Source organism: Hyperolius riggenbachi, chromosome 9 (assembly GCF_040937935.1).
Source record: "Hyperolius riggenbachi isolate aHypRig1 chromosome 9, aHypRig1.pri, whole genome shotgun sequence".
NCBI lineage: Eukaryota > Metazoa > Chordata > Amphibia > Anura > Hyperoliidae > Hyperolius > Hyperolius riggenbachi.
This window is the reverse complement of record NC_090654.1, coordinates 263,065,204-263,092,969: the sequence shown is the minus strand read 5'-3', so window position 1 is coordinate 263,092,969 and position 27,766 is coordinate 263,065,204. Positions and strand designations below refer to the sequence as shown.

At 45.3% G+C, this 27,766-nt stretch overlaps 1 protein-coding gene across 2 annotated transcripts in view; it reads right to left on the bottom strand.

Moving 5' to 3' along the window:
- Positions 1–5,587: 5,587 nt before the first annotated feature.
- Positions 5,588–27,766, bottom strand: part of STON2 (stonin 2) — a 120,118-nt gene continuing 97,939 nt past the window's right edge. For both annotated transcript variants that reach the window (XM_068254438.1, XM_068254439.1), the window contains exons 5-7: positions 15,761–17,584; positions 11,711–11,913; positions 5,588–9,516 (exon numbers count right to left, since the gene is read on the bottom strand). In XM_068254438.1, the coding sequence (XP_068110539.1) occupies positions 9,433–9,516; positions 11,711–11,913; positions 15,761–17,584 (2,111 nt within the window). In that variant the 3' untranslated portion in view covers positions 5,588–9,432. The remainder of the gene's footprint in view (positions 9,517–11,710; positions 11,914–15,760; positions 17,585–27,766) is intronic.

The window sequence follows — 27,766 nt, the reverse complement described above, 5'->3', positions numbered from 1 at the left end:
CAAGGACTTCCAGACACAGACAAGGTGCCCATACACTGGTCGATGTGCCATTAGATCGACCAGCTGACAGATCCCTATCTGATCAGAGAGGGATCGAATGGCTGCCTTTACTGCAAACAGATTGTGAATCGATTTCAGCCTGAAACCGATTCACCATCTGCTGAGCTGCTCCTGCCGCCTGTCCCCCCCCCGTATACATTACCTGATGCTGGCTCCCGGGCATCTTCTCCGCATTGCACGGCTCTGTTCCGGCTCCATTACGGCGCTTCCTGTGTTACTCCGTGACCAGGAAGTTCAAATAGAGCGCCCTCTATTTGAACTTCCTGGTCACTGCAGTGACACAGGAAGCGCCGGGATGGATGGAGCCGGAAAAGAGCCGTGCAGCGCAGAGAAGACGCCCGGGAGCCAGCCTCAGGTAATGTATACTTGATCGGATCGGCCGCCGCTAGCGACGCGCACTTTACCCGCGGGCGATCGAGGGTAATTTCCCGCACGGCGCGATAGACGGACCGATCCGATTTCGGGAGGAAATCGGATCGGCGGCTGCGTTTACCGCAAACGATTGGCAGCAGATTCGATCCCAGGATCAAATCTGCTGTCGAAACGGCCGGGAATCGAGCCAGTGTATGGCCTGCATAACTCTTTCTTTCCCGTGGCAGTCAGCCTCCTCAATTCCCTCCACATACTCCCATCTGCTCACAACAACTAATGATAGGCCACTCTTGTCTTCTTGTCCGGGTATAACTGCTGCTCTTGCATGTAAGGCAAATGTTAGTGTAATATAATGTGAATGTAAATGCTTAGTGTAATGTAATGTGAATGTTAATGCTTGTCCTCTGTGTTATATAGTGTAATACAACTTCTGTTCTATTGCTGCCTCTTCGGAGCTATATGTACCGTGCCAAACCCAATTCCGGGCATGACCCAGTCATGCTTGGCGAAATAAAGTATTCCTGATTCCTGAAATGCCGCGTTTCAGCTATGGCATTATTGCTGAAGACGACTGTAATGTAAAAAGATATAAATAAACAAGAATATTTATAAAACCGGATAAAAATTTTTTTTAAATCCGTCTAAAACAGGGGTCTCAAACTCAATTTACCTGGGGGCCGCAGGATACAGAATCAGGATGAGGCTGGGCCGCGTAAGGAATTTCACAATCGCGGCGCATCGCCGCCTCTGCCCGCCCCTCACTCTTCCTTCACAGAGAGGGGCAGGGAGAGGCGGCGATCCGTGCGGCGATTGACGCCAGGAGGGGCAGAGCTGAAGCTGAAAGCTCTGCCCCTTCCAGGAAATGCCGGCGGATTGCCCCCTGGGCGATTTGGGGGCTCTGCAGGCCTCGTTTAGCGGCGGGGATGCGGCGGATTACTTGGGAGCACTGAAGCAAACTATAAAGAAGCTTTTGCCAGCGAGGGCCACAAAATATTGTATCGAGGGCCGCAAATGGCCCGCGGGCCGCGAATTTGAGACCCCTGGTCTGAAAGGAGGGACATGGGTGGATTCACCTCCCTCAAGTACATAAAATGGCCAGCAATCTCCAAAAATAGCAACATATTTTGGAGATTGCTTTTGAAATAAATACAGTTGTAAATTAACGGCTGAATTTGGCCTGGTCATTTCATGTACTTGAGGGAGGTGAATCCACCCATGTCCCTCCTTTTAGACGGATTTTAATTTTTTTTTATCCTGTTTTGGAGCCTCTATTATTCTTGTTTATTTATATACTTAGTCCACCCTTGATGGGGGGGTGTATCCCCATTTTTTTCCTGTCTATAGAGAGCGACTTTTTAAACCTGAGTGGGGTCAGGTGATAATTCTCCCCACTTGCCGTTTTAGTGGTCGCCTGTGTGGTGACCCGTGTTTGTGAGTATAATCTTAATTACATACATTCTTCAGATTCTGTGAACATACTACACTAGATTGGGCTCTCGGTTTTTTCTTGTTTTTTAAAGTAATGTAAAAAGAGCTATTTTTTATGCTTCAGACTCTCTTTAATTACAAAGCCTGCATGCAGTGAGTTAGAATAGCACAATCCGTTACAGCGCTGTACTGTGAACAGCCTCATAGAATTGTATAGGCAGTGAGTTGGCACGCAGAATTATTCTGCAACGCAACTGAGCACTGTGAACAGGGCCTTACAAACACTGGCTTTAATTTTAAGGATACCCGAGGTGACATGTGACATGATGAGATAGACATGTGTATGTACAGTGCCTAGCACACTAATAACTATGCTGTGTTCCTTTTTTTCTTTCTCTGCCTGAAAGAGTTAAACATCAGGAATGCAAGTGACAGTTTCTGTCCAGGTGAGGACTAGGTCAGACTATAGTGTAACCCTTACTGATAAGGAACTACAGCCATAAAACACTTTCCTGGCACAAAATGGAGTAACCGAGCAGCTCAGGGTGACTCAAAACAACTAGGAAAGTATAGGGGAATAAAAGAGACCAAAACGTCTGCCTACTAAAAAGCAATGCTGTGTGATTTGCCTTCATAAAACAGAAGGTACTTGCGATAATTCAGCTTTAAGTGAACATTTGTAGTTACTTACAATGCACTGCTACTGAATATGCAAATTATCTCTTTATGACCTGAAGCCAGGCTAGCATCCAGAACCGCTGGTGTATAGCAAGCCTATAGCTTTAAATTTTACAGAGTTACATCAACCCAACATGCAGACGGCCTGTTTCAAAACTTGTGGCCAAATAGTAAATTACACCTACATACATTTTTCTTTTTTAATGAAAAGACCTATACATACATTTAAAATTTACCCCTTATCTCTCCCATACTTACCCAAATAAAACATACACACACACACACGCGCGCGCACGCGCACACATACATACATACATATTTTTCTTATTTTTTTTTTAAACAAGTAGTTACCTAAGGGACTGAACATTTTTAATATGTATGTCAAGAGGGTATATTACTATTATTATTTTTTAAATGATGGGCTTATAACTAGTGATGGACGCAAAACTGAAAAAATGCACCAAAAAAATATTTCCAAATAAAATATTGGCGCCATACACTGTACTAGGGAAATATTTTAAATTGGGAAATAAAATGTGTGGACTTTATCCACAGTAAAACGTTTCATTTTAAAACTATAATGGCCGGAAACTGAGAAATAATGATTTTTCCACCTATTTTTTTCTGGTTATTTCCATTAAAATGCAGTTAGAATAAAATAATTCTTAGCAAAAAGTACCACCCAAAGAAAGGCTCATTGGTGGCGAAAAAAAACGATGTATAGATCATTTCAGTGTAGTGATAAAGTTATTGGCAAATGAAGGGACACAGCACTGAAATGTGAAAATTGCTCTGGTTTTTAAAGTGTACCAGAGCTGTGGAAAAACAATCAATACTTGCCTGCTTACGTGAACTACAGCAATGGATGAATGACAACTGGCTGAAACTAAATGCAGACAAAACTGAAGTCCTTCTGATAGGAGGGCAGAGCATGATAACAAAACAACTTAACTTGCAGTCTTCACCACTGGGAATAGGAGGCACGGATCTGCGCAGCTCTGATCATGTGCGTAGCCTGGGAGTTCTAATTGATTGGGATTTAAACTTCAGAACTCAAATCTCTGCTGTGGTGAAATCATCCTATTTTCACCTGAAGAACATTGCAAAAATCAAGCACCTCATACCCCCAGAAGATCTGCCAACCTTAGTCCACGCCTTCATCACATCCCGACTGGACTACTGCAATGCTCTCTACACTGGCCTTCCAAAAAAGGTCTTGTACCGACTACAGCTGATACAGAATACTGCTGCCAGACTGCTAACCAACCAACCCCGTCACTGCCACATAATGCCAGTCCTGCACTCCCTTCACTGGCTACCTATAGAATGGAGGGTCCTATTCAAGATCGGCCTACTGACATTTAAATCCCTGAATAATTTAGGCCCTGGATACATGAAAGATATGTTGCAGCTGCGTAGCAATCCCCGCATTCTCAGATCAACAGGTTCTAATAATCTAGTCATACCCAGAGTCCACTTGGAAACTTTTGGTCCCAGAGCCTTCTGTCATGCTGCCCCTACGTTTTGGAACTCCTTACCTCAACAGATCAGGACAGCTCCATCCCTGGACGTGTTTAAATCCAGACTGAAAACCCACCTGTTCAGTTTGGCATTTGCAGAAATATAACTTTTGTTGTGTGAATACTTCATCCTACTAATTACTGAATCTGAGAGAGCCTAAGCGCTTTGAGTCCTATGGGAGAAAAGCGCTATAGAAATGTTATTGTATTGTATTGTATAATACTTCCTGGGGCTTCCTCCAGCCCCATAAACACTTATGAGTCCCTCGCCCTCCTCCCACGGTCTGCCGTTCAGCTTCGATCAGCCCAAGGAACTGGCTCAGTAGCGTCAGTCATGGTCTTCTGCTCAACCACGTACCTCCTGCGCATGCGCAGAAGACCACTACTGATGTTACTGAGCCAGTCATCAGGGCTGATCGCGGCTGAACGGCAGGAGGACAGCGAGGGACTCACAACTGTTTATGGGGCTGGAGGAGGCGCCGGGTAAGTATTGATTCTTTGTTTTTCCACAGCTCTGCTTTCCTTTGAGGGGAAAAACGCCCTTGGAGGTGAAGTGGTTAACTACAGTATATCAAGCCCAAGTACCCCTGGGCCCATCATACGGGTACCACACCTTGAGAACCTAGAAGACAGAATATCTCGAGACGGCCAGAAATTAAATATCTCTGTTCCAGAATAAATCATTTTACTGAAGAAGCAGACTGCCCCGATGCTGAGAACATCACCTGGGGTAATCACTATAATTCCTGAAATTTGTTAGTTTATTAATTCATAGTTGACAAAGGTTAAAGTTGTGTAAACATATTTACTAGTTCTGTACAGATGGAGCCGAATAATACGGACATTTCCAGCAGGTAAAGAAAAACACACAGGTTCTCTATAGTGCAATAATATCCAGTATACAGACCCAGAGGCGCCCCCCTCCCCAGCACTCTGCAGATCAGGGGTCATCATCCTTCCAGGCACAGAGTGCGATCTAGATCTGCGTAGGCTGTCCAGCTGCTGAGTTCGCGTTTGTGCTCCACCCCCTTGCAGTCTGAATGCTGAGGCTGACTGCAAGAGGGCGGACCTAGATCTGCGTAGGCCGTCCAGCTGCTGAGTTTGTGTTTGTGCCCCGCCCCCTTGCAGTCTGAATGCTAAGGCTGTCTGCAAGAGGGCGGACCTAGATCTGCGTAGGCCGTACAGCTGCTAAATTCGTGTCTGTACTCCGCCCCTTTGCAGTCTTACTGCTGAGAGGATGATTGAAATCTAGACAGCCACACCCAGAGAAAATGGCACTGACTCAATGTACTCAGTGCATCAGATCATGAGATCGACATTTCAAGAAATAATTTTTAGCTGCAGAGCTTCATTTCATAGAAAAATTGTAACTTTTGAGGACTGTGATAAATAAGGTGTTATATGTTATTTTCTGATCTGTGCCTGGGGATGGCCTTAAAATACCAGAACCCCCCATCCCACCCCCCCCCCCCGTGTCTGAAGACTGCAGTGAGGACCCTCTGGAAAAAAAGACACCATTGTGATACAAGTGCAGGAAGTGTCACACAACGTCAGTCCATTTAATGGTTCATAATAATGTGATGGATTCTCCAGCGCAGAACAGACAGTCCAGGCGGATGCGGTGGTCCACTGAAACATTGTGTACGGGGGAAAGGGGGGGGGCATCCATAGCGAGGCCTAGGGCAGAAAATATTTTGGGAATCAAGAGTGGGAGGTCCCTGATTTCATAATTTATATCACATGTATTAGATATGCATGTATTATAGGGCTCTCCCAATACAGTCACTTATGTGTAGCTGAACTCACAGAAGTCACGTGATCAGTTTGATCAGGTGACAGATGTAAGACTCTGATTTGCTGGTCGCATTCAGGTGTCACTTCTGCTTCTATTGCAGGCAAACCTAGGAACTGATCTCAGCCAATCAGAGTCCTAAGGCTTGTACACACATCCAACAAAGTGCAGGACAAACCTGACGACATGGCCAACCGCACGACAACCCGTTGACACGACATGCATTTCCACACCGCTAAACCAACTAAACGACCAACTCATATACGTACTGAACACACAAGCGGAACAACAGAATGCACGATATGGCCACATTCAAAAAAAGTACAACTCGTTCTAAAGTCTTGTAAAAACGTGGACGATATCAGCCCAACAGTCATGTGAGTTCATCCGCCAGTTGGATCTGGCAAACTGCCTGTTATCAGTAGTTCATCTAGTCATTTGCCACGCGTACACACACCCAACTATCGTCCAACAGACCAAGTTTGGACGGAATAGTTGCACGTGTGTACGAGCCTTTCCAAATCTATCACATGATCAGAGTGATCACACGATCTACGCGAGTTCTGCTACACACAAGGCACAAGAGTAGCCCGATATTGAGGGGTGGAGGAGTAGCACTGAAATGAGCGAGAAGTTTCTGATCCAGTGTTGCAGAAGCTGATCTTAGATGAAACTTAGAACAGGAACAAAGTTCTCAGAGAGTCCAAGGGAACATTAAAAGAAACATCATATGAGAGAACTTCAAACACTGTACAAAAAGAGTAAGGAAATAGAAAGGAGAGAAAGGTAACAGGATGTAACAAATGTAACAGGATTGGGTCACCCAACCGTCGCTTGGAGAGCTGGTGGATTTTGGGTACCTGGAGTCAGAGTTGGTGGTTTTATAAACTGAGGAGTCAGAGTTGGATTTGGATGATTTTTGACCAACTCCACAGCCCTGCTTCTGGTTACCCAGCAACTCCTCAGAACTAAACACAGTAGCAGATGTCTACGTTCCACCCCAGAGTGACCCCGATACTATAAGGAGGTGACCATGGCCTGAAGGCACTGCTGTGTAGCTCTCCTGAACTCCAACCCATATCTCCTGGACTTTCATCATTTGTAAAAAGCCTGGTCCTATCTGACCTTTCTGACAACAATTATGGAACTCATGGAAAACACCGGGCCCTGACTTCCTGCAGCAAGTACCACAAGTTAAGCTATTAGCATGACCCACGGTACTCGAGTAGTGCAACTGTTGCTACAGTAACATGCATTACTAACGAGCGTTAACGTGTGTTACCATAGCAACGGTTCTGTTACTTGAGTACCGCAGTTTGCGCTAATGTAACCAATGGCTCAACCATTTCAAGAAAACATTCCTTTTATTCGCTCAAAGCAGAATACAATAAACAAGGCTGGCACAACATTTCAGGGTTCTTCCCCTTTTCAGGTGCCTGAGGAAGAGGGAGAACACCAAAACGTTGTGCCAGCCTCATTTGTTGTATTCTGTTGAGGCACCCGAGGAAGGGGGAGGACCCCGAAACATGGTGCCAGCCTCTGGTATGAGTGAATAAAAGAAATGTTGTCAAGACAAGGTTAAGCAATTGGTCACGTTTGTGGTGGACTTTCATTGCATTAAAAGGAAAAGGTGGTACCCTCTATGTGACTCCCAGCTAAAGAATAGAAAATCCAGGTGACCTGCGGACATCCCTTGCAGCCATGCATCGCGATGGGATTAAAACTCTATCAGTTTTTTAATGTTGTCTATGTCCACTCATGGAGAGAGTCTCTGTACATCCTGTCTCAGAGACACAACAGGAAGCTAGAGGGATCAGGTGGTCATTTAAAGGGAACCAAGCATACTTTTTAGCCCCCACTGCAGCTCAATAGCACATTAAAATGCAAGCTAAAAATGTGTCTCATTAATAAAAGAAAACTTTCATTTTACCTCATCTTTTTACATTTAAGGGCTATTTACAGGTCGTATTCTTCTACAGCCCCCCTCCAACGGTCCTATGCAAGCAGCAGAAATGGAAGGCAGATAAGGACTCTTCTAATTAGACTTAACTGCGCAGTAGCTGAGATTAAACAAACCCATTCAGCATTATGGAGAGGGAACACTGTGCTTTAAACAGATAGGATAAGTCACACTTGATGAACTTCACACCAACCCAGGAAAATAGCAGTGAAAAGGGAGCGGGGGGTTAACTTCTAAAACATAACAGCCCTTTCGGTTCTTTGAAACCACAAGCTGCTAAGATCACTTTCATGATTCATGTCCAAGTACTGATCCATAACAATCATACAAAAACATGTAATTCACCTAATTTTCTGGTGCCATCTGTCACTGGGGAAAGAAAGAACTTTTCCCCAGCGGAGGACACTGACAACAATAAAAAAATTGGCAGAGATTTTAATCCAACCATACACAATGCACAATAAATGTTTGCCTGAAATGACCCGATAAATAACCTGAAGAAATTCCTGACGCTTCGGCCAAGAGGACTAGAGGTCCATTGTTGCAGCACACCTGTGACAGGAGCTCAGAGGAGATCTATGGAGGTGTTTTGTCAGTAAAATCACCCAGTAATCCTTTTGATCTGTTGCCCGGTGACCAGCAGAAAACAGTATGGCCTTGTGCCTGCTGGCAGAACCCGCTCTACAGTTCAGTGTCCACGGTGACACATTGGGCTCAGAAGGAGTGGACTACATGAATGTCCCATGTTGGTGGAACAGATGACTCTGGAAACAGGACAGACACTGATCCATTCACCTCCCCCTCCCAGAGGGTGTCTATAAAGGTCAGAAGATATTCCATTCAGTGATGTCACCCTGCCATGAGGCTACTCTACAATTAATAAACAGCAACAAGCAGCTGCAACTAATGAAGTCTCGTCAGCAGAATGCAGAAGATAGATCTAGAAGGATGTCTTTTTAGCAAGTCCTTGTGCAGAAGAAGAGTTAATTCAGCCCTTTACTGCAAATCCCTAAACATTCCTCAACGGAATATTAAAAACGACTGTGCAAATTGTATCTACAAGAAAAACTAAAAACTTTCCCTGTATAACCCGACTCAGAATCAAGATAGGACGCCTGTGTTGGTAAATTCTCTTTCGTAGCTCGTGTTGCGAGTTTTCGCAGAAGCCAAAGTTCTCACACCAAGTCCTTCTAGTGAAGAGGTTATAAGGAGTTTAAAACCGTATCATCTATAAAATATCGAGAGTCGGAACCCAAAGGGCCAGTGAAATAAAACATCTGGAGTCAGGAGTTGTAGAAGATCCTGCAGAATAGTCTCCGAGTTGCCAGTATGGACCACTGAGTTGTTCCACCTTCCACAGAAGACCCACACATAAATCTGTAACATTGCTTGCGATCAAAACGAGGCGGATGCAGATTTCCAGGAAGTAATCAGAAAAGGCCACCTATAGATTTTCACCCTACCGACCAATCTAGGTGGGACAGCAAGGCAGAGTTTGTCCCCAAGAACATAACTGTCCTGTAGGCCACATCTTTGGCTGTGGCCACGTGATCACAGGTCAGGCGACACTCGGGGTCACCTTCTTCTCTGTCTTCAGTAATTACCATTGTTCCTCAGGAAGGTTACTGAGTGACACATTCAGCAGGGTGGTCCACCTCTTCTCCTTCCTGGTCTGGATTCAGGGTCTTCTTCTGCTCGATCTCCACCTGGACAGAAGAGGAGGAGAAGGTCAATCATAAACTACCGGTCCCATTACTATTAATTCAGTGCATGTTCATTTTCACTTAACCAAGGTTTTTATTGTTAAGTAACAAAACATAAACGGAGCAGAAATCTTAAGACTGTAACGAACGGTGGAGCACAGAGAGGATCTGATTACCGGTGATCTGCAGTATCACTGGGAATACAGATGTATACCAGATTATAAGTGATCTGCAGTATCACCGATAATCCGATATACCAGCTACCCTCTGTACTTGAGTAGAGTGTAGTGTTTGGTGTAACAGTAACACTAAGAGGACTGAGCCTCAGTGCAGTGGGGCGTACTGCACGGCTTCCTTCCGAAGACCTGAACTCTCCAAGGCGGGAGGAGTCAGGCTGCAAGTAGGAAGGTAAGTCTGAGAGTGACACTTAGGGGAAAGTGTCACTAACAGGACGGGGAACCGCCTCCAATAGTGAGGTTGGTTCTCGAGGTCAGACAAGCCAGATCCACGGACAGATAAAGTACAGATTCAGAAGGCAGAGGCGGAGTCTGGGTACAGGCAGAGTTCGGCAACAGGGTATCAGAAATATCGAGGTACAAGATCAAGAGGCAGAAGCAGAGTCAAAGGACGAGCCGGGGTTCGGCAACAGAGTATCAGAATAGCAAGGTACAAGATCAGAATACAAGAGGATGGTCAGGCAGGCAGAAGGTCATAACAGATAATCACAATCAAACTAGTACTTTAAAGAGAACCTGTACTGAGTAAAATTATTTAAAATAAACACATGAGGTAACTTCAAATGAACATGACATAGTTACCTTGCCATCAGTTCCTCTCAGAAGCTCACCATTTTCTTCTTACAGTGATCCCTTCCAGTTCTGACAACATTTTGTCAGAACTGAAATATATCAGTTGCTGTCAGTTATATATCAGTTGCTGTCAGTTACAGCTGAGAGGAGAACTGATGTGTCCATGTTTCCCTATTGCTCAAGTGAGCGATGTTACAGTTTAACAGTGTGCTGACCAGGAAGCTGTTATGGGGTAATAGCCATTTTCAAAACGGAGGACAGAGAATTCCATTGATCACAGTGGAAAAACAGGACGCAGGAGAGGAAAAATAGATTGAGGAGTAGACTACACAGGAGGTAAGTATGACTTGTGTATGTTTATTTTGACTTTTAATGTTCAGTTCAGGTTTTCTTTAAGCTATCAACAGAATCTAGCTAAGTGTAGGATTACAGCTCCAGCTGGTCCCGGCACACTTAAGGATCTGACTACGGGTCTGAGTGCTCCCACGTATGTGTTCGCAACGCCAGACAAAGAGCAAGTGGACAGCCAGCAGTATATATGCACAAGGACCTCTCCAGGACCTCCCTAATTGCTGGACCAATGAGAGTAGTGGAAAATGTCAGCTGACCCGCCTGGTCAGCTGACTCCCTTCTGGCTGTTATTTAAGCTCTGCCTCTGTGCGCGCGCGCATGTCACTCTGAATCTAGGTGGACTATCAGTCCCAGCCACACCAGTACTGTTTTGCAATGTATCCAGTGAACCGAGTGCGGGAGCCGCCTCCAATGCGGATTCCGCCGTTACCAATGTGGATTCCGCCGTTACCAATGCGGATTCCGCCACTCTGCCTATGCGGCATGCGGCGTCTTTTCCGCGTTGTGACGCCATGCTGGACGCGGAAACAGCCGCCTCACCTTGAGAGGCAGCAGCCTTTCCGCGTTTCATCACAAAGACAAGATACACTCTCGACCATGACAAAAGGTGGCATCTGGTAATGGGTGCAGCAGGTGTTCAAAGCTGGGAACTCAGGACTGAAGAGATCTGATCCACCAGAGAGATGGCTGGTACGGTTTGTCCAGCCTTCAGCAAACACCAGCATGTAAAGCATTGATGGGGTGCCACTTTACAGTCACCTAGTGACCAAACTCCTCCTATAACTGTGACATCACTTCTGGGTGGAGTTTAAATAGCATACAGTAACGTCTGGATGTGGTGCCACGACAAAGTCACCCAGAGACAAAGCTCCTCCTATAAGTGACATCACTTCTGGGAGGAGTGTAAATGGCATACAGTAACTTCTGGATGTGGTGCCACTTCAAAGTCACCTAGTGACTAGGCTCCTTCTATTACTGTGACATCACTTGTGGGTGAAGTGTAAATAACATACAGTATCTGCCTGGGGGGGTCTCACCTTGTAGTAGTAATGGGCAGAGTAGTTCACCCATTTCTTGATCTCGGTTCTGTCCTCCACGGAGATGGATCGGACGGCGATCTTGGACGCTGAGGCTGCCGGCATGTGATACTCCACCTCCGCGTATCGGGCGAACGTCTGCGGAACCTCGCGGTCGGACCCCAGCTCCAGGCGGCAGTAGAAGCAGTGGGGGTGACCCCATCCTGAAAGAGGGGACAAGTGTCAGAGATACACAGAGGCATGATGGGAGAACATGCATTCGAAAAGTGGCCATACATCTCTCGAATTGGCGGGCGATTGACCATCTGATTCACTAATTAATCCAACAGCATGCCTGATCGACGTTGCAACCAATTTCGGCCGAGATTGGTCACATGTATCGGCTGGACATGCTGTAAGATGTCAGGCTGGTAGTTATTTGGGTGCGCGGTGGTGATGGCAAGCGATATCAGGTTGAGTGACGAACCCCCCTGGCACTCTTCCCCCTAGTTCACCCTGTTCTGTGCCATGTGCTATACGCTGGCGGAGTGTATACTGCTAATGGAGGAGTAGGATTCCGAAGACAGATGGCCACTGCATGGTGGGTGACACAGGACAGGTAATGTATAAATGTACACACAGGGGGTACATTTATACACTGGGGAAACAGCGGCGAGGTGGCAGTTACGGTGGACTCGGCCAATTCCCGAGAGATCTCAGGCTGAAATTGATTGGTAATCCGGCTGTGGTGTATGGGCAGCCGACAGATCTCTCTCTAATCATATTCCATCAGAGAGAGATTTGCAGACATTTTCATTTTATTATGGATAAAGAACCCATGACAACATTTTAAAGGGAACCTAAACTGAGAAGGATGTGGATTTTTCCTTTTAAAATAATACCAGTTGCCTGACTCTCCTTCTGGTCCTGTGTCTCTAATACTTTTAGCCACTGCCCCTGAACAGGCATGCAGATCAGGTGCTCTGACTGAAGTCAGACTGGATTACCTGCATGCTTGTTTCAGGGTGTGATTCAGCCACTACTGCAGCCAAAGAGATCAGCAGGACTGACAAGCAACTGGTATTGTTTAAAATGAAACATCCATATCCCTCGCAGTTTTTGTTCCCTTTAAGTTACATGGGTTAATATTTTAAATATACGGAAGAAAAAAAGAAGTGAATAGATCATATATACCATTTGTTGCCAGCAGATGGCGCTCCCGAACAGAAACTGCACAACACTGTTAAACTTAACTGCTTGTTAAAAATGGGTACCGCTATAAAAAAAAAAAAAAAAGTCAGATACTCACCTAAGGAGAGTGAAGGCTCGGTCCTAATGAGCCTTCCCTCTCCTCTCCCGGTGCCCTCGGTGCTGCGCTGGCTCCCCCGTTCGCGTCCGCCGCTGCAGGGACTTCGGAGGTCTTCGGGAGCACTCGGGCTTCCGAAGACGGGCCGCTCCATACTACGTACGCGCGAGTGCGTCATAGAGGGCGCTCGCGCATGCGTAGTATGGAGCGGCCCCGTCCTCGGGAGCCCGAGTGCTCCCGAAAGCTCCCTTCGGCATGCGGAAGTGGCAGTATTTGACCGAACTGGTCAAATACTGCCACGGGGGATCCTGCGCGGGACCGGGCACCGGGAGAGGAGAGGGAAGGCTCATTAGGACCGAGCCTTCCCTCTCCTTAGGTGAGTATCTGACTTTTTCTTTTTTGAAACGGTAAACATTCACTTTAAAGTGTACCTGAGACTTATGCTGGTCATACACGGCTCGTTTTTGCTTTTCAATTCTCCCGCTCGATCGTTTCGCTGCTCCATTCTGCAGTCGATTCTCTTATCTTTTTCCATTCACTGCTATCAGGAAACGAGCGGCGAAACAATCGAGCGAGAGATCGGACATGTCGGAAATGATCTATCGAGCCATGTATGCCCAGCATGATGCCTGGTACAACCATGCAATTTTTCCATCAGATAGACGGGTCAAATCAATTATTTCCGACAGATTCGATCTGATTTCTGATTGGAAAATATATCAGAAAACCATCGGAAATCAGATTGAAACTGTAGTAGATAATCATTTAGACCCATTTATTTCCTGGGAAATTGCATGGTGTGTACTAGGCATAAGGGTAAAAGCAGTTTTATACATACCTGGGGCTTCTTCTAGCCTCCTTCAGGCTGATCCGTCCCTCGCCGTCCTCTTCCGCCACCTCGTCCCTCCGCAATCTGGCCAGTTGGCGCAGTATGGCCGTGCGTGGTCCCCCGTCATGCTCCCGCAGCCAGGAGTGCGCACGGCCATACTGCGCCTCTGCCGACTGGCCGAATTACCGGGCCAGGTGGCGGAGAAACGAGGTGGTGGAGGAGCATGGTGAGGGACGGATCAGCCTGAAGGGGGCAAGAGGAAGCCCCATAAAACTGCTTTTATCCATAGTCTCAGGTTTACTTTAAAGTGGCCATACATTAGGCTATTTTGTGGTCCGATCGACCTTCCGATTCAATAATTTTATCAGAGGAAAATCGGTTGCCACAACATGCCTGCTCCATTAACGTTTAAAGCAATTTCAAGCTAAAATTGGTCAAATAGATTGGCATGCGGGAAAATCTTGGTTGCAAGAGCTCAATCAGGTACATGGCGGGGGCGGCACCTTTACACCAGAAGATATCAGAGCCAACCAGCAGCGCCTCAGACTGGCCACTGGAGATGTAAACAAAGAAGCCTGCAGGCTGGACCTACCGGCCAACCAGAACTTAGCCCAAAGCAAACCTTAAAGAATACCCGAAGTGACATGTGACATGATGAGATAGACATGGGTATGTACAGCGCCTAGCACACAAATAACTATGCGGTGTTCCTTTCCTTCTTTCTCTGTCTGAAAGAGTTAAATATCAGGTATATAAGAAATTCCAACTATAAAACCCTTTCCTAGCAGAAAATGGCTTCTGAGAGCAAGAAAGAGATAAAAAGGTGAATTTCTTATCAGTGAGGGTCACACTGTAGTCACTTCCTGTCTGAGTCAGGACTGAGTCAGCCACTTACATACCTGATATTTAACTCTTTCAGGCAGAGAAAGAAGAAAAGGAACACAGCATAGTTATTTGTGTGCTAGGCACTGTACATACACATGTCTATCTCATCATGTCACATGTCACTTCGGGTATCCTTTAATTTGCCAGGAGATGTGAGAAGGGTCTTTATTTGAATGCTGGGCTCCCACCCCGATTCCAGGCTTCAGGGATGAGCAGGTCACAGAGGTGTCTCTACAGGGAAGTAACCACTTGTGGTGCCACAACAACTGTATTTAAACCTCAATTACAGACAGAAACCTAACCAAAATACATGGTGCACATTTGTTGATGTCAATATTAAGTGTTGTCTAATGGTCTTAATAAGAATTTCTCCCTAGTTGCCCCTAAAGCCTGCTATACACATCCAATTTTAATTGTGCTATTATTGGCCAAAACGACCTCCATATAAAGTAGTATGAGAGCTTACCTACCCAATATGCTTATAGTATTCAAAGTCTATTGACCAATCAATCAAAATTGAAGGTGTGTACCAGGCTTCAGTCTAAGCTATTGCCTGGTGTAATCCTCCAGGCTTTTAACACCAGTAATTAACAACAACTGAATTTATTACACAGACTTTCTACTGAAACATTACAAAGCATTAAGGGTAACGGAGGATCCAGAGACCAGTGGGTGGTTCCTTATGATCCAGAGCTCTACAACTCCACTCAGAGGACAATGTTGTGACTGACAGTATGCAGGAGCCTGAAACCTCACCCCACTCTCAGTCTAAAGCAAATACAGGGGCTACCTGATGGCTCCATAACCAGTCCCTCCCACTAGAAGGCATACTTTGAATAAGGAGCACGAGAACTCAATAGTCTGATTGATAGTTATATGTCTATCATTATGTAGCTGCTTTATTAGAGATGCAATGTTTTGCAGTAGATTAAGTAACTGTCAAGGACTTGTTTATTACTTTCCAGGGTTTAACTAACATTATCCAACTCCCCTGACCCACCTACCTTGTTGAGAAAAGTTTCAAACAAACAATAGATTTAGAAGTTCTCACCTGAGTTTTTGTCTGGTAGTTTGTTAATCCTCCACACGATGGCGTTATAAGCAGGTTCATATTTAGCAGTTCCCAGCGTTACCCTCATGGATGGCTCTGCACCAGAGAAGCTCTGAGAGCCAAAACTAGCCTCCCGGTTGACTTTGGCCTTCAGAGACTTTTCCCCTAGTACACTGTCCCTCCTAAAATAGTTCACCCATTCTGGTGGGACTGGGTGTCGTATGGTGATGTTCTCACAGGGGACCTGGGATAAATTGTCTCTATTAGAAGAGAAACCAGAGGACATAACCAGCCAAGTCTGGAGCTCCACCTCAGCACCACGGACACAAGCCAAGATCCTAAGGGTGAAAGGCAAGGTCTTTTCAGAAAACACTGTCCTAAACCTCATGAGTTCAAACCTACAGGCATCCAGCGAGGAGAAGACCACCATCCTGGTGCTGTGAAACACGTCTTCATCCACTGAAGCATGGAACTGGCAATCATGCAGTCTTACCCACTTGGTGGTGGTGGTTGGCATAATGTCCTGTCTTGAGACAACTTCATTGCCTTTTATGAGGACATCGTTAAGCCCTATCCTACAATCCGCAATCCCTGAGATGAATGTAAGAACGTGGATGCGCGTGACCACAGAGTGTTCAAGGATTTGGTTCTCTCCCTTGCCCAGGATTCCATGAAATTCATCTTTAATGTCCACAGTGATCTCCTCCTCCACATAATTTTGGTGCACGGTGCTAAGGTCTACAGTGGCTGGAAGGCGGAAAAGGACATCTTGGACTACGGCAATCATGCTGAAAAAGTCTGAATAGTCTGTTGTTCCCAGCTTGACGACTTGCTCTCTCTCTCCCGTGTGACTTATCAGTGGCATTGGCTGGTACTTGCGCTTCTCCTTGTATACCACCCGATCAATACGGACCGTGTGGATCCTGCCATTATCATCATAGTTTTGAAGTTTTGGATCGGAAATCTCATGGTTGACATCTAGTTTAAATTCTCTAAATGGCTTTTCCAAACCCTTTTCATAAAAGAGTTGCAGGAATCCAGCATCAGAGACTTTGACATAAATGGGGCCCCAGTGCCTAGAGGACATTATATTCTTCTTCTCAGGAATCCTGAGCATCATTGGCCAGCCGTCTTTTGGCTGGGGCTTTGTGAAAGTTAAGCATGGGCCGAGAGGTTCGTCGAATCTTAGAGGGTCATCTGGTAAAGTAGGACTGCCGGGGGAATCAGGATCACCAATCTGAATCTGTTTGAGATGTTCTACAGCATCAGCTTGCAAGGCCTTTTTCCTATAATCTTCAAATTGGTCAGTATCAAGTTCTTCCGCAAGTAGGGAAATTGAATTTCTTTGGCTCGAGTCCTGACCACTGGACACCGAAGAACGTTGGGAACGCCTTTCTTGCTCCTCAAACCAGGTGCTGAATGGGTTGATTGGAGACGGCTGGACATCTTTCAAGGATTCATCTAGAAATGGGTTGGGAGCTTTAGTAGGTGTGGAATTTAATGACAATTGTCTGTGCAAAGATGAGAAGTCAAGCCTCTGGGCCCTGTTGAGGTCAACCAGAGAGCTCTTCGGTCGTTCCCTTTTCTTTAGTGATCCAGCAGGTTTCGAAACCGAGTCCGGGGTTGATGGAGATTTTGGACTCTCCACCGATTTTCGTGGAGAATCCTTTGGGGAAGGTGCATTTGCTTCATCCTCAAATGTCACCCAGCTCGGAAAACGAGAATGGGTAGCTGTTTCGGTGTGGCCATTAACAGGACAAGTGCTGGCTGGCCAACCAACGGTCTCCATGTCTAGCTCATCATCATCTTGGAATGAGGAGTTATCTGGAAAATAAACAACAAAAGAAAGGTGTAAAACACAATAACAGACAGCAAACAACTGACAGGAATTTTAAAACTAAAGCCTGGTACACACTTTCAATTATGATTGGCCACTCAATAACCAATTTTGCCAGCTCCACGTGGTACACAGGTGTCGAACTCCAGGCCTGGAGGGCCAGATCTATACCAGTGTTTAGTATGGACTTAGAAAGAGAGGAATGTGTTCTACCCGGACCGGTTTGACATCCCTCATGTAGCATGAGGGTTTAGCTACACAATCTCAGGGCTGCTATCAGAAATGTCTGGGCCCCATACTGGGCAAACCTACTGAGCCCCCCTGGTCTTCCGGAAAGGTGGGGCCTCCAGAAGCTATCCTTTTTCCTACCCAGGAACTGATTCACAGCTGGGGCTTGTGTGGAGGTGCTGCTGTTCGGGCCCCAGACTCTGCATGGCCCCCATACAGCTGTTCTGTTTGTACCACCGTGAAGGCGGCTGGCACAATCTGCTCATAATATTCAATATCTGTTGATCCTCATACTACACGGAGGTGGTAAAATTGATCAGCGATTGGCCAATCACAATTGAAAGTGTGTACCAGACGTAAGGATTTTAAAAAAAGTACTAAAGAACAAATGTTAGAACTACAAAAACAATTCTCAGCTATCATCTTTGCAAAGTTTTTGTAATATACAAATTTCCGAATACAATTCCCAAATTTTCCTCTTCCCAGGAACACCAGCAGTGCTGACCACAGAGCATCCGCATTCAGGAAAACACTGAGCCGGGACTCTGGCCTGCAGCTCTGAGATAAGAAGGAGGGTCGCGGAGGATGCTCAGCTGGTGAGATACATTAGCTGCAGGAAGGGAGCTGACACTTTAAGCAGCCCATACACTCAGCCGATTTTCTGGCCGACCGATCGATCCCGATCGATCGATCGATCGATCGATTGCAAATCGGTTGGCCAATCGACCGATCGACGGCCGATTTCGATCGATTTCGATGGATTTCCATCGAACTTGCAGGGTGGAAAATTTAGGTCGATCTGATGAGATTGCTTATCAGTTTGCATTGGCCTTAATGGAAATCTGATGGCAAAAAAATGCCATCAGATCGAATTTCAATAGATTTCAAACTGAAATCTATTGGAATTCTATCCTGGTAAAAAATGTTCTAAAAACGCATCAGATAGATCATCAGATGCATTTCTTATCTATCTGCTGCCAATCTGACGAGTGTATGGGCACCTTAACACTCATCCAACTTCTGTTACCCTTTACAGAAAAGCAGAGGAGAAACTAGAACCCACTGCAAACCTTGGCACCATCTCTTGTGTGTGCATAACAACCATGAAAGTGTCCAGTGAGATCACCAACACCAATCGTCAGGGCTACAATTCACATGGAATGATTATAGGTGACCGTGGTGAGGACTTTAGAGTGTAAGCTCCTCAGGTGCAGAGACTGATGGGAATGGATCAGTGATCTCTGTACAGCACTGTGGTATATGTCAGAGCTATATAAATGTATAATAATAGTGTGTGCCTGTGGTGAGGACATTAGAGTGTAAGCTCCTCTGGTGCAGAGACTGATGGGAATGGATCAGTGATCTCTGTACAGTGCTGTGGAATATACCAGAGCTATATAAATGTATAATAATAATAGTGTGCACCTGTGGTGAGGACATTAGAGTGTAAGCTCCTCAGGTGCAGAGACTGATGGGAATGGATCAGTGATCTCTGTACAGCTACAGTATATATTAATCAGTAATATGAATTATTGACAGTGACCTGGCTGATAGATGTCCCAGGAGATGACAGATTATTCTCGTCTGGTGGTTGTATGATGTCCAGGACTGACGTGCAGAAGCAGATCTGGTGACAGTATGGTTGGCGGTGCAGGAAGTACAGATTGTGTTTGTTTACAGATGGGACACATGTGGGAGGGGAAGGGGGGGGGGGGGGGTTTCAGTGCTGATTGAGAGCTGAGACAGCTGCTTCTGTTTATGAACTTGTCCTTGGATCGGATGCGGTCTCCAGTATAAGCAGGCTAGCAGGTGGCAGGTATATAGGCCAGAAGTGTCCCCAGTCACTGGGGAGGTGACAGGATGTAATCTCATAGAAATTAGATGGTAATGGAATATATGAGAGCAACACAACTGGCATATATCTTAAAGGGCACCTGAAATGAGAGGTATATAGTGGCTGCCATGTTTATTTCCTTTTAAATAATACCAGTTGCCTGGCTGTCCTGCTGATCTCTTTGGCTGCAGTTGTGTCTGCATCACACACCTGAAATTAGCATGCAGCCGGATAGTCAGACCTCAATCAGAAAAGTCTCATCTGCAGCATGCTTGTTCAGGGTCTATGGCTGAAAGTATTAGAGGCAGAGGATCAGCAGGGCAGCCAGGAAATCTGTATTGTTTAAAAGGAAATAAATATTCATATATAAGGAAGTAACACCTGTGACCAACAATCTCATGAAATAAATATTTTCCTGTGAATGTAGTCAGCACAATTATGTTAGAGGAAATGGCAGTGACTTATCTGTCCTACCCCAATGCCATAAGGCTATCAGCATGGAGTTTGTATGCTCTCCCCATGTTTGTGTGGGTTTCCTATCAGTTCTCCGGTTTCCTCCGACATTCCAAATACACACCAGTGCGGTACCTGGCCTCCCCGAAATCTAAAGCCCCATCTACACCATACGATTTTTTGTGCGATTCGATTCAATTCAATTTGATTCATTGACTCAATTTGATTCAATCCGACATGTCCAATCTGGATTCGATTCATTTTGTCATTGTTCTGCAATGGCAAAATTAATCAAATCGAATCCCAATCGGACATGTCGGATTGAACTGAATCGAATCAAATCGCACAAAAAATTGTATGGTGTAGATGGGGCTTAATGCCTGGTAGTTTTGGGGTGTCAAATTGTGAGCTCCCTTGTGGGACAATCAGTGGGGTGACTTGTTCTATATCAGTGATGGCTAACCTCGGCACTCCAGCTGTGACAAAACTACAAATCCCATCAGGCCTCTGCCTCCCCGAGTTATGCTTAGAGCTGTCAGAGTATTGCAATGCCTCATGGGACTTGTAGTTCCACCACAGCTGGAGTGCCAAGGTTAGCCATCACTGTTCTATATATTACTCTGTGACGTGTCAGCGCCTTAAACATACATCATTGTTACATGTTAAAGCAAACCTGAAGTGAAAATAAACGTATGAGATAATGAATTGTATGTGTAGTACAGCTAAGAAATAGAACATTAGTAGCAAAAAAAAAGTGTCCTGATGTTTTCCAGTACAGGAAGAGTTAAAAAAAAACTTCACTTGTTATCTATGCAAAAGAGCATCTCTGTGCTCTTCAACCCACTATGTGGAATACAGTCCTGTTCTCTGAAGCACTTAAAGTGTAACTGTCGGGCATAAAATAAAAAAATCAATTATTTATTTGTATCTGGTAAACAAGTAATAAGGATGCTAACCAGGCAATCCAAAAGTTTAAAACGCTCTTTATTTTCTTTGGTAATAAATAATCATTCCCCAGTTTACCCGACTCTTATCTGGTACACACAAAATTTGGTACACAAAAAGGAAGTTGCAGGGCATGCTGGGTTGTCCTTTTTTACTTCTCTACTTCCCCTCAGACTAAACTAATGCAGCCTGATTGGCTGAAAACTCTTTCTCTCCTGTTTTCCCCTCCCACACCTTTGTTCCTCTCTGATTGGCCAATATTTCTCATTCTGAGACAATGCACTTTCTATAGTGAAGGGCGGGCAAATCAGGCAGAGGAGAGTAAGGCAGGAAATGACATAAGGATTGGCTTCAAAATAGCCACACTTAAAATGGGAAATGCTAAGAAGGTTTTTCTCTTTTTTTTACTGTAGAAAAATCACTCTAATCAAAACGTGGACAGTGCAATACATATGTAATTAGAGCAAGTATTTATCTACTTATATACAGTATGTGGGACAGCTTGAGATAAGGTTTTACTGAAAGAAAGTTCAAAGGGTCATTATTTCTGCTGTGTTTTATAGCTTAAAAGATAGATTGTGGTTTTAAAACCGCAAATATGGCAGAATGATGCAATGTTATAAAGCAGCTATCTAACTAAAAATAAAAAAGACTTTTTTTGCTACTAATGTTTTATTCATTATCCGTACTACACTTATAATTTATTATATTATACGTTTTTTTGCATCAGGTTTGCTAAGTAAAGATGAGATGATGTCCTCGAAGCTGACTGACGTCACATCTATCTCGTGACATTATATGATGCGGAAGCCCCCTTTAGTGTGAAGAATTTCAGCGGGTTACAGAGATTGATCTCTGGGAATGGAACGCTCTGTGGTTATCTCCTCTCCCTGCTCATAGCGTGACATGGTCACATGACAAACATGGCCCCCAGATGTGGCACTTTCATATCAGGACCGCGACCGCCGATGTGCGGAAATCATTGCGGTTCCTAAATAAGAAGCAGATTAATTATCAGAAGGCAGATTCAAGTCTGGAAAACTGTTCAGTAGTAATAAGAAGTATATATGTAATATATTCCCTCACGTGTCACAGCCTGCAGAATGTGCGTTAGCCTGCAAAGGGAGATAGAAATATGGGAAGCAGAGGTTGCAGCCGCCCCAGGGCCCCTGGACCAAACAGGCTATCCAGGGGCCCTCCTTCATCCCTTGTATCAGCTCCTCCTTGGAACTATCCTGGTAAAGATCACCTCTTTGTGCTGTGAATAGTAGTAATCATTAATAGTCTGCACCTCTCCCCCTGCTTACACCTCCCTTACACTGCGGCTGTCCCCTCTTCTGCTTACACTTCTCTGACACGGCTGCAGTCCCCTCCCCTGCTTACACCTCCCCTACACTGCGGCTGTCCCCTCTTCTGCTTACACCTCTCTGACACTGCAGCTGTCTCCTCCCCTGCTGATACCACTCTGTAACTGCAGCTGTCTCCTCCCCTGCTTACTCCTCTCTGACACTGCAGCTGCCCCTCCCCTGCTTACACCTCTCTGACACTGCAGCTGTCCCCTCCCCTGCTTACACCTCTCTGACAGTGCAGCTTTCCCCTCCTCTGCTTACACCTCTCTGACACTGCGGCAATTCCTTCCCCCTGCTCACATCTCTCTGGCACTGTGGTTGGCCCCTCCCCTGATGACACTCTGACACTGTGGCTGTTTCCTCCCTCGCTTACACCTCTCTGAGACAGAGGTGGTCTTCTCCCCAATTTACACCTCTCTGACACTGCGGCTGTCCTTGGCAGGTTTTGGACTCCATATCGACTGCAATTTATAGAGTGCTCAAGGGACCTCAATGTAAAACACGGACTAGGGCCCATAGCTTTGCCACCGATTAAAGTGATGATGGCAGATATATACAAAAGGCTGCTTACGTTACTGAGGACAGATGGCGACATGCAGCAGTAATCACTGTTCAGGTATCGCAGTGCTCAGATATAACACTTGCTCTGGGACTGCAATGGTTAATAATGAGATAAGTACAAACTGCCACTAATCAGCACAAAGTACCAAATGACTGACCCTCTCGCTGACACTTGGAAGTGACGCGTCTTCCTGATGAACCTCTTCCCAGCAGATGTCAGCGAGGATTCCGGCCAAACGTTAGGAAATGCCATAAAGTGTGACAAATGTGACTCTGGGAACTGGCAGCATGGCAGACGGTGCAGAGGAGCGTTACCCTCCCTCCCAGAAGCCTTTGCTGCAGCTGCTCCGATTCAGCCAACCAATAGCAGGAAAGTTATGCTCAGCCATCTGCAGATGTGAGACTGTGAGCTATTAACACCATGCTTCTGATTTAACAATACACCAACGGTGATATAATAATACGTCCCTGGGTGATATATTAATATGTCACTGGACGATATAATAACACGTCACTGGATGAAATAATAACACGTCACTGGATGATATAAAAACATGTCACTGGACGATATAATAATACGTCACTGGGTGATATAATAATACGTCACTGGATGATATAATGACACGTTACTGGATGATATAATAATAAGACACTGGATGATATAAGAACACATCACTGGATGATATAAGAACATGTTACTGGATGATATAATAATAAGACACTGGATGATATAATAATAAGACACTGGATGATATAATAACACGTTACTGGATGATATAATAACACGTTACTGGTTGATATAAAAAAAAAGACACTGGATGATATAAGAACACTTCACTGGATGATATAATAACATGTCACTGTATGATATAATAATACTTCATGGGACTATATAATAACACTTCACTGGATGATATAATAATACACCACTGGATGATATTAAATAATACACCACTCACTGGATGATATAATAACACAAAACTGGATCATATAATAACACATCATTGGATGATATAAAAACATGTCACTGGATGATATAACACAACACTGGATGATATAATAACATGTCACACGGTGATACTGAACACATACTAAACTTTGCACAAGACCAAAATAAGGTCTTCTTTTTCTTTTGCATTGTAATTATTAGCAGTATTACGCTATAAGTTGATGTATTTGAGGACATTGGCATCTATAAACCGCAGCAATGATCTCTTGCTGGCCTCATGAAGGATATCACAGCGCTGCCACCACCGCAATACATTCACAGAGTCGCTCATTCTCATCTCATGATCTGGGGCTGATTCACTTGACTAAAGAGACTTTAGAGATTCATTCAGGGAGTGCACCTGCCTGGCCGCTACTAACAAGCCTGGAGCCCCCCAGGCTGTGCCCCCCCCCCCTTCCCATTAACACTGGCTGGGAGCTGCAGAGTGCCCTGAGGGGGCTGCAGACCCCAAGAGCACAATTCGGGTCACTCTCCTGGAATAAAGCACTGGTAACAAGTCCCTCTGGGGGGCCCTGTGTCTGAGGAGGTGTCCCCTGCAGGCCTCTAGCCGTACAATAGAGAGAGACAATGGGGGCTGAGAGAAGAGAAAGCCTTCAGTAGAGCGGAGAGGCGGTGAATGTGGAATAAACAGCATTACAGACATGTTCAGGCATTGAGGGAGCTGCAGGGGAATTACAGCTTCCATTCTGAGACCTCTATGAGCTGGGGGGGGGGGGGGGGGGGGGGGGGGCGACACACAGCGCAGCCCCTATTGTCTGTCCTGCCATCACATAGGAGGGGGCCGAAACTTCTACTAACAACAGTGACACAAAAGGGACAAATGTCACAAAGTATTCAGCCCCCAAGAGATGTCTAATGCAGCCACTCACATCACAATCATATTGTACAGTCCTCTGGCCGCTGTGTGCCTGCAATGCCGGACCTGGATCATCCACCAGGCAAACCTAAGCAGTTGCCTAGGGCCTGGGAAGACTCTAGGGGCTACATGGATGCTAGCCTTCACCAAATCTTACTAAAAAAAAATGCCAGGTGATCATCAGCAGTGGGCAAAAACTGCTATCGTGCCTATGGCCCCATTTCGTCTTAATCCTTTTCTGCCGGGACCCCCTGACTGCACAGGACCCAAGCCCACCCTTAGAGAGGTTACTTGCAGGCATCGCACAGTTCTGGTATCGCCTGGGTCACATTCCAGGATCGGAAAGGCTTTGGGCTTGATTCACTAAGACAAATAGCATGGTTATCAGTTAATACGCCTTATCAGAGTTAACACTCCTTGGCCCACATGCAATTCACTTTTTCTCCTTAGTTTTCTCCAAGTTGACATTTTCACATCTTGTCATAAAATCCCTAATAAGCCACCAGCAAGCAAGAAAATACTTAAAATTATTTTGATAGTACTTTTTCTTTACTTTTTGGTACATTTTAGATTACAAAATGCTGCAAAGTTATTTTAAAAACAAGAAGTTTTAAATCAGGATGATACCATTTATTGGCTAAAAAATGGTATCATCCTGATTTAAAACTTCTTGCTTTTACTGATGGCTAACACGGTACAATACCCTACTGCTACTATTATTTTAAAAAGAAGTAGAAAAAATATCTCCAAGGAGAAAACTCAAGTGAAAAAAAGAATTGCATATGGGCCCTTATCTGCGTTAACACACCTTACAGTAGCATAGCGAGAGCTAGGAACTTATGGCTGCTAATTAACAATGACAAGAGCTCCACTCATCCTGCCCTGACCCCCTGCGGGTCCAATCACTTTAAAGGACATTATCCCCTCACTTTGATTGGCCCAATAGGTTGCCTGTCAAGTGACAAGTGGACCCGCAGGGGCTCAGGGCAAGACGAGTGGAGCTCTTGTTATTGCCAATTAGCAGTCACTATGCTACTCTGATAAGGCGTGTTAACTCTGATAAGGGATGCTATTTGTCTTAGTGAAACAAGCCCTATGTGTGCTAAACGGGGGCAACAGGCCCGGATTTACATCACAAGAGTCTATGGGCACAGATGTTCTGGTACCCTACACATGACCCTCCATTAACCTACAAACCCCCCTCAAACTGCACCACAAGTGTGCTGGCTGGCCCAGCTGTCACTTCTCCCTCACTTCCCCTGCCCAGTGTAGGTAGCCACAGGTGTCCCTTAAAGGGAACCTAAACTGAGAAGGATATGGATTTTTCCTTTTAAAATAATACCAGCTGCCTGACTCCTGCTGATCCTGTGCCTCTAATACTTTTAGCCACAGCCCCTGAACAAGCATGCAGATCAGGTGCTCTGACTGATGTCAGACTGGATTACCTGCATGCTTGTTTCAGGTGTGTGATATAGTCACTACTGCAGCCAAAGTGATCAGCAGGACTGCCAGGCAACTGGTATTGTTTAAAAGGAAACATCCATATCCCTCTCAGTTAAGGTTCCCTTTAAAGTGAACCTTAAGTCAGGGGGAAAAAATTAGTTTAACTCACCTGGGGCTTCCCTCAGCCCTCTGCAGCTGATCGGTGCCCTCGCAGCCCCGCTCCGATGCTCCTGGACCCACCGGCGGCGACTGCCGGTTTCGCCGTTACCGGCCGACAGGCTGGGAACACGAGTGATTCTTCGCATTCCCAGCCACATTAGCACCCCCTATGCTGCTATTGAAGGCTGAGGGAAGCCCCATGTGAGTTAAACTCATTTTTTCCCCCTGACTTAAGGTTCACTTTAACCACCCCAGCGGTATGGACAGAAATGTCCATCCATAAAAACATGTAATGAACAGTATAAACGTGCATACACATCAATACTCTCCTGCACTGTATACTAGACCCTTGCTTGACACATTTTGGCAAGTTACAGGGAAAAAAAGTTTTAAAAATAAATTTTATCACTTTTTGCAATCCTGGGAAAATTGAACGCTGGGGAGGTTAAAGAGAAACCGTAACCAAGAATTGAGCTTCATCCCAATCAGTAGCGGATACCCACTTTTACATGAGAAATATATTCCTTTTCTCAAACGGATCATCAGGGTGCTCTATATGGCTAATATTGTGGTGAAACCCCTCCCACTGGAAACTGTGAGGACCATGATGCTGGCAGTTTCCTGTGTCAACCTTGTTGCATTGTGGGAAATAGTTATTTACAGCTGCCAAAAAAGCAAGCAGCAGCTACTTCCACTGACATCACCTACCAGCAGTAAAAATGTCACCATGTGATAAATTTCAGAATGTAAATCGGGGAGAGGAAAGCTTTTACAATGGGCAAATACTGACTAAACAATTTATGCATACATTTTTTTATTACATTATTTTCACAGGAGTTCCTCTTTAATACTGAGTGTAACTCTGGCTACCTAAGTAGCTAGAAGTGCCCCTGGTATTAGGCAGCTAGAGGTACCCCAAACTGAAGGGAGATCTCATCAGTGGAATGCTGAGACTCAGGTGAGTAACCTCTCATTTATGCTCCACTTGGGACTCTGTATAGGGAAGGAAGGAGAGAGTCACTCGAGGAGGGGAGTGAGATGCCTTTCCATCATTAGGCGCCTGTAGGCCCAAGCCTACAGTGCCTTATGGTAAATCCAGCCCTGGAGGGCAGAGAGATGGTTATGTAGGAGGACGAATGCTGCTGGTCTCTTCAGCAGTCACAGAGGAGGACTATAGGCTGCGGACGAGATGCCCAAGGAGCACCGGCTGCAAGAAAGAGGACAGGACTCTTCAAGCAGCATAGGAGATTCCTGGCAATATGAGATATAACAGAGTAGAGTAAAATAGGTCAGATTGGATGCATTTGGATACAGATACTTCAATCAATTTCC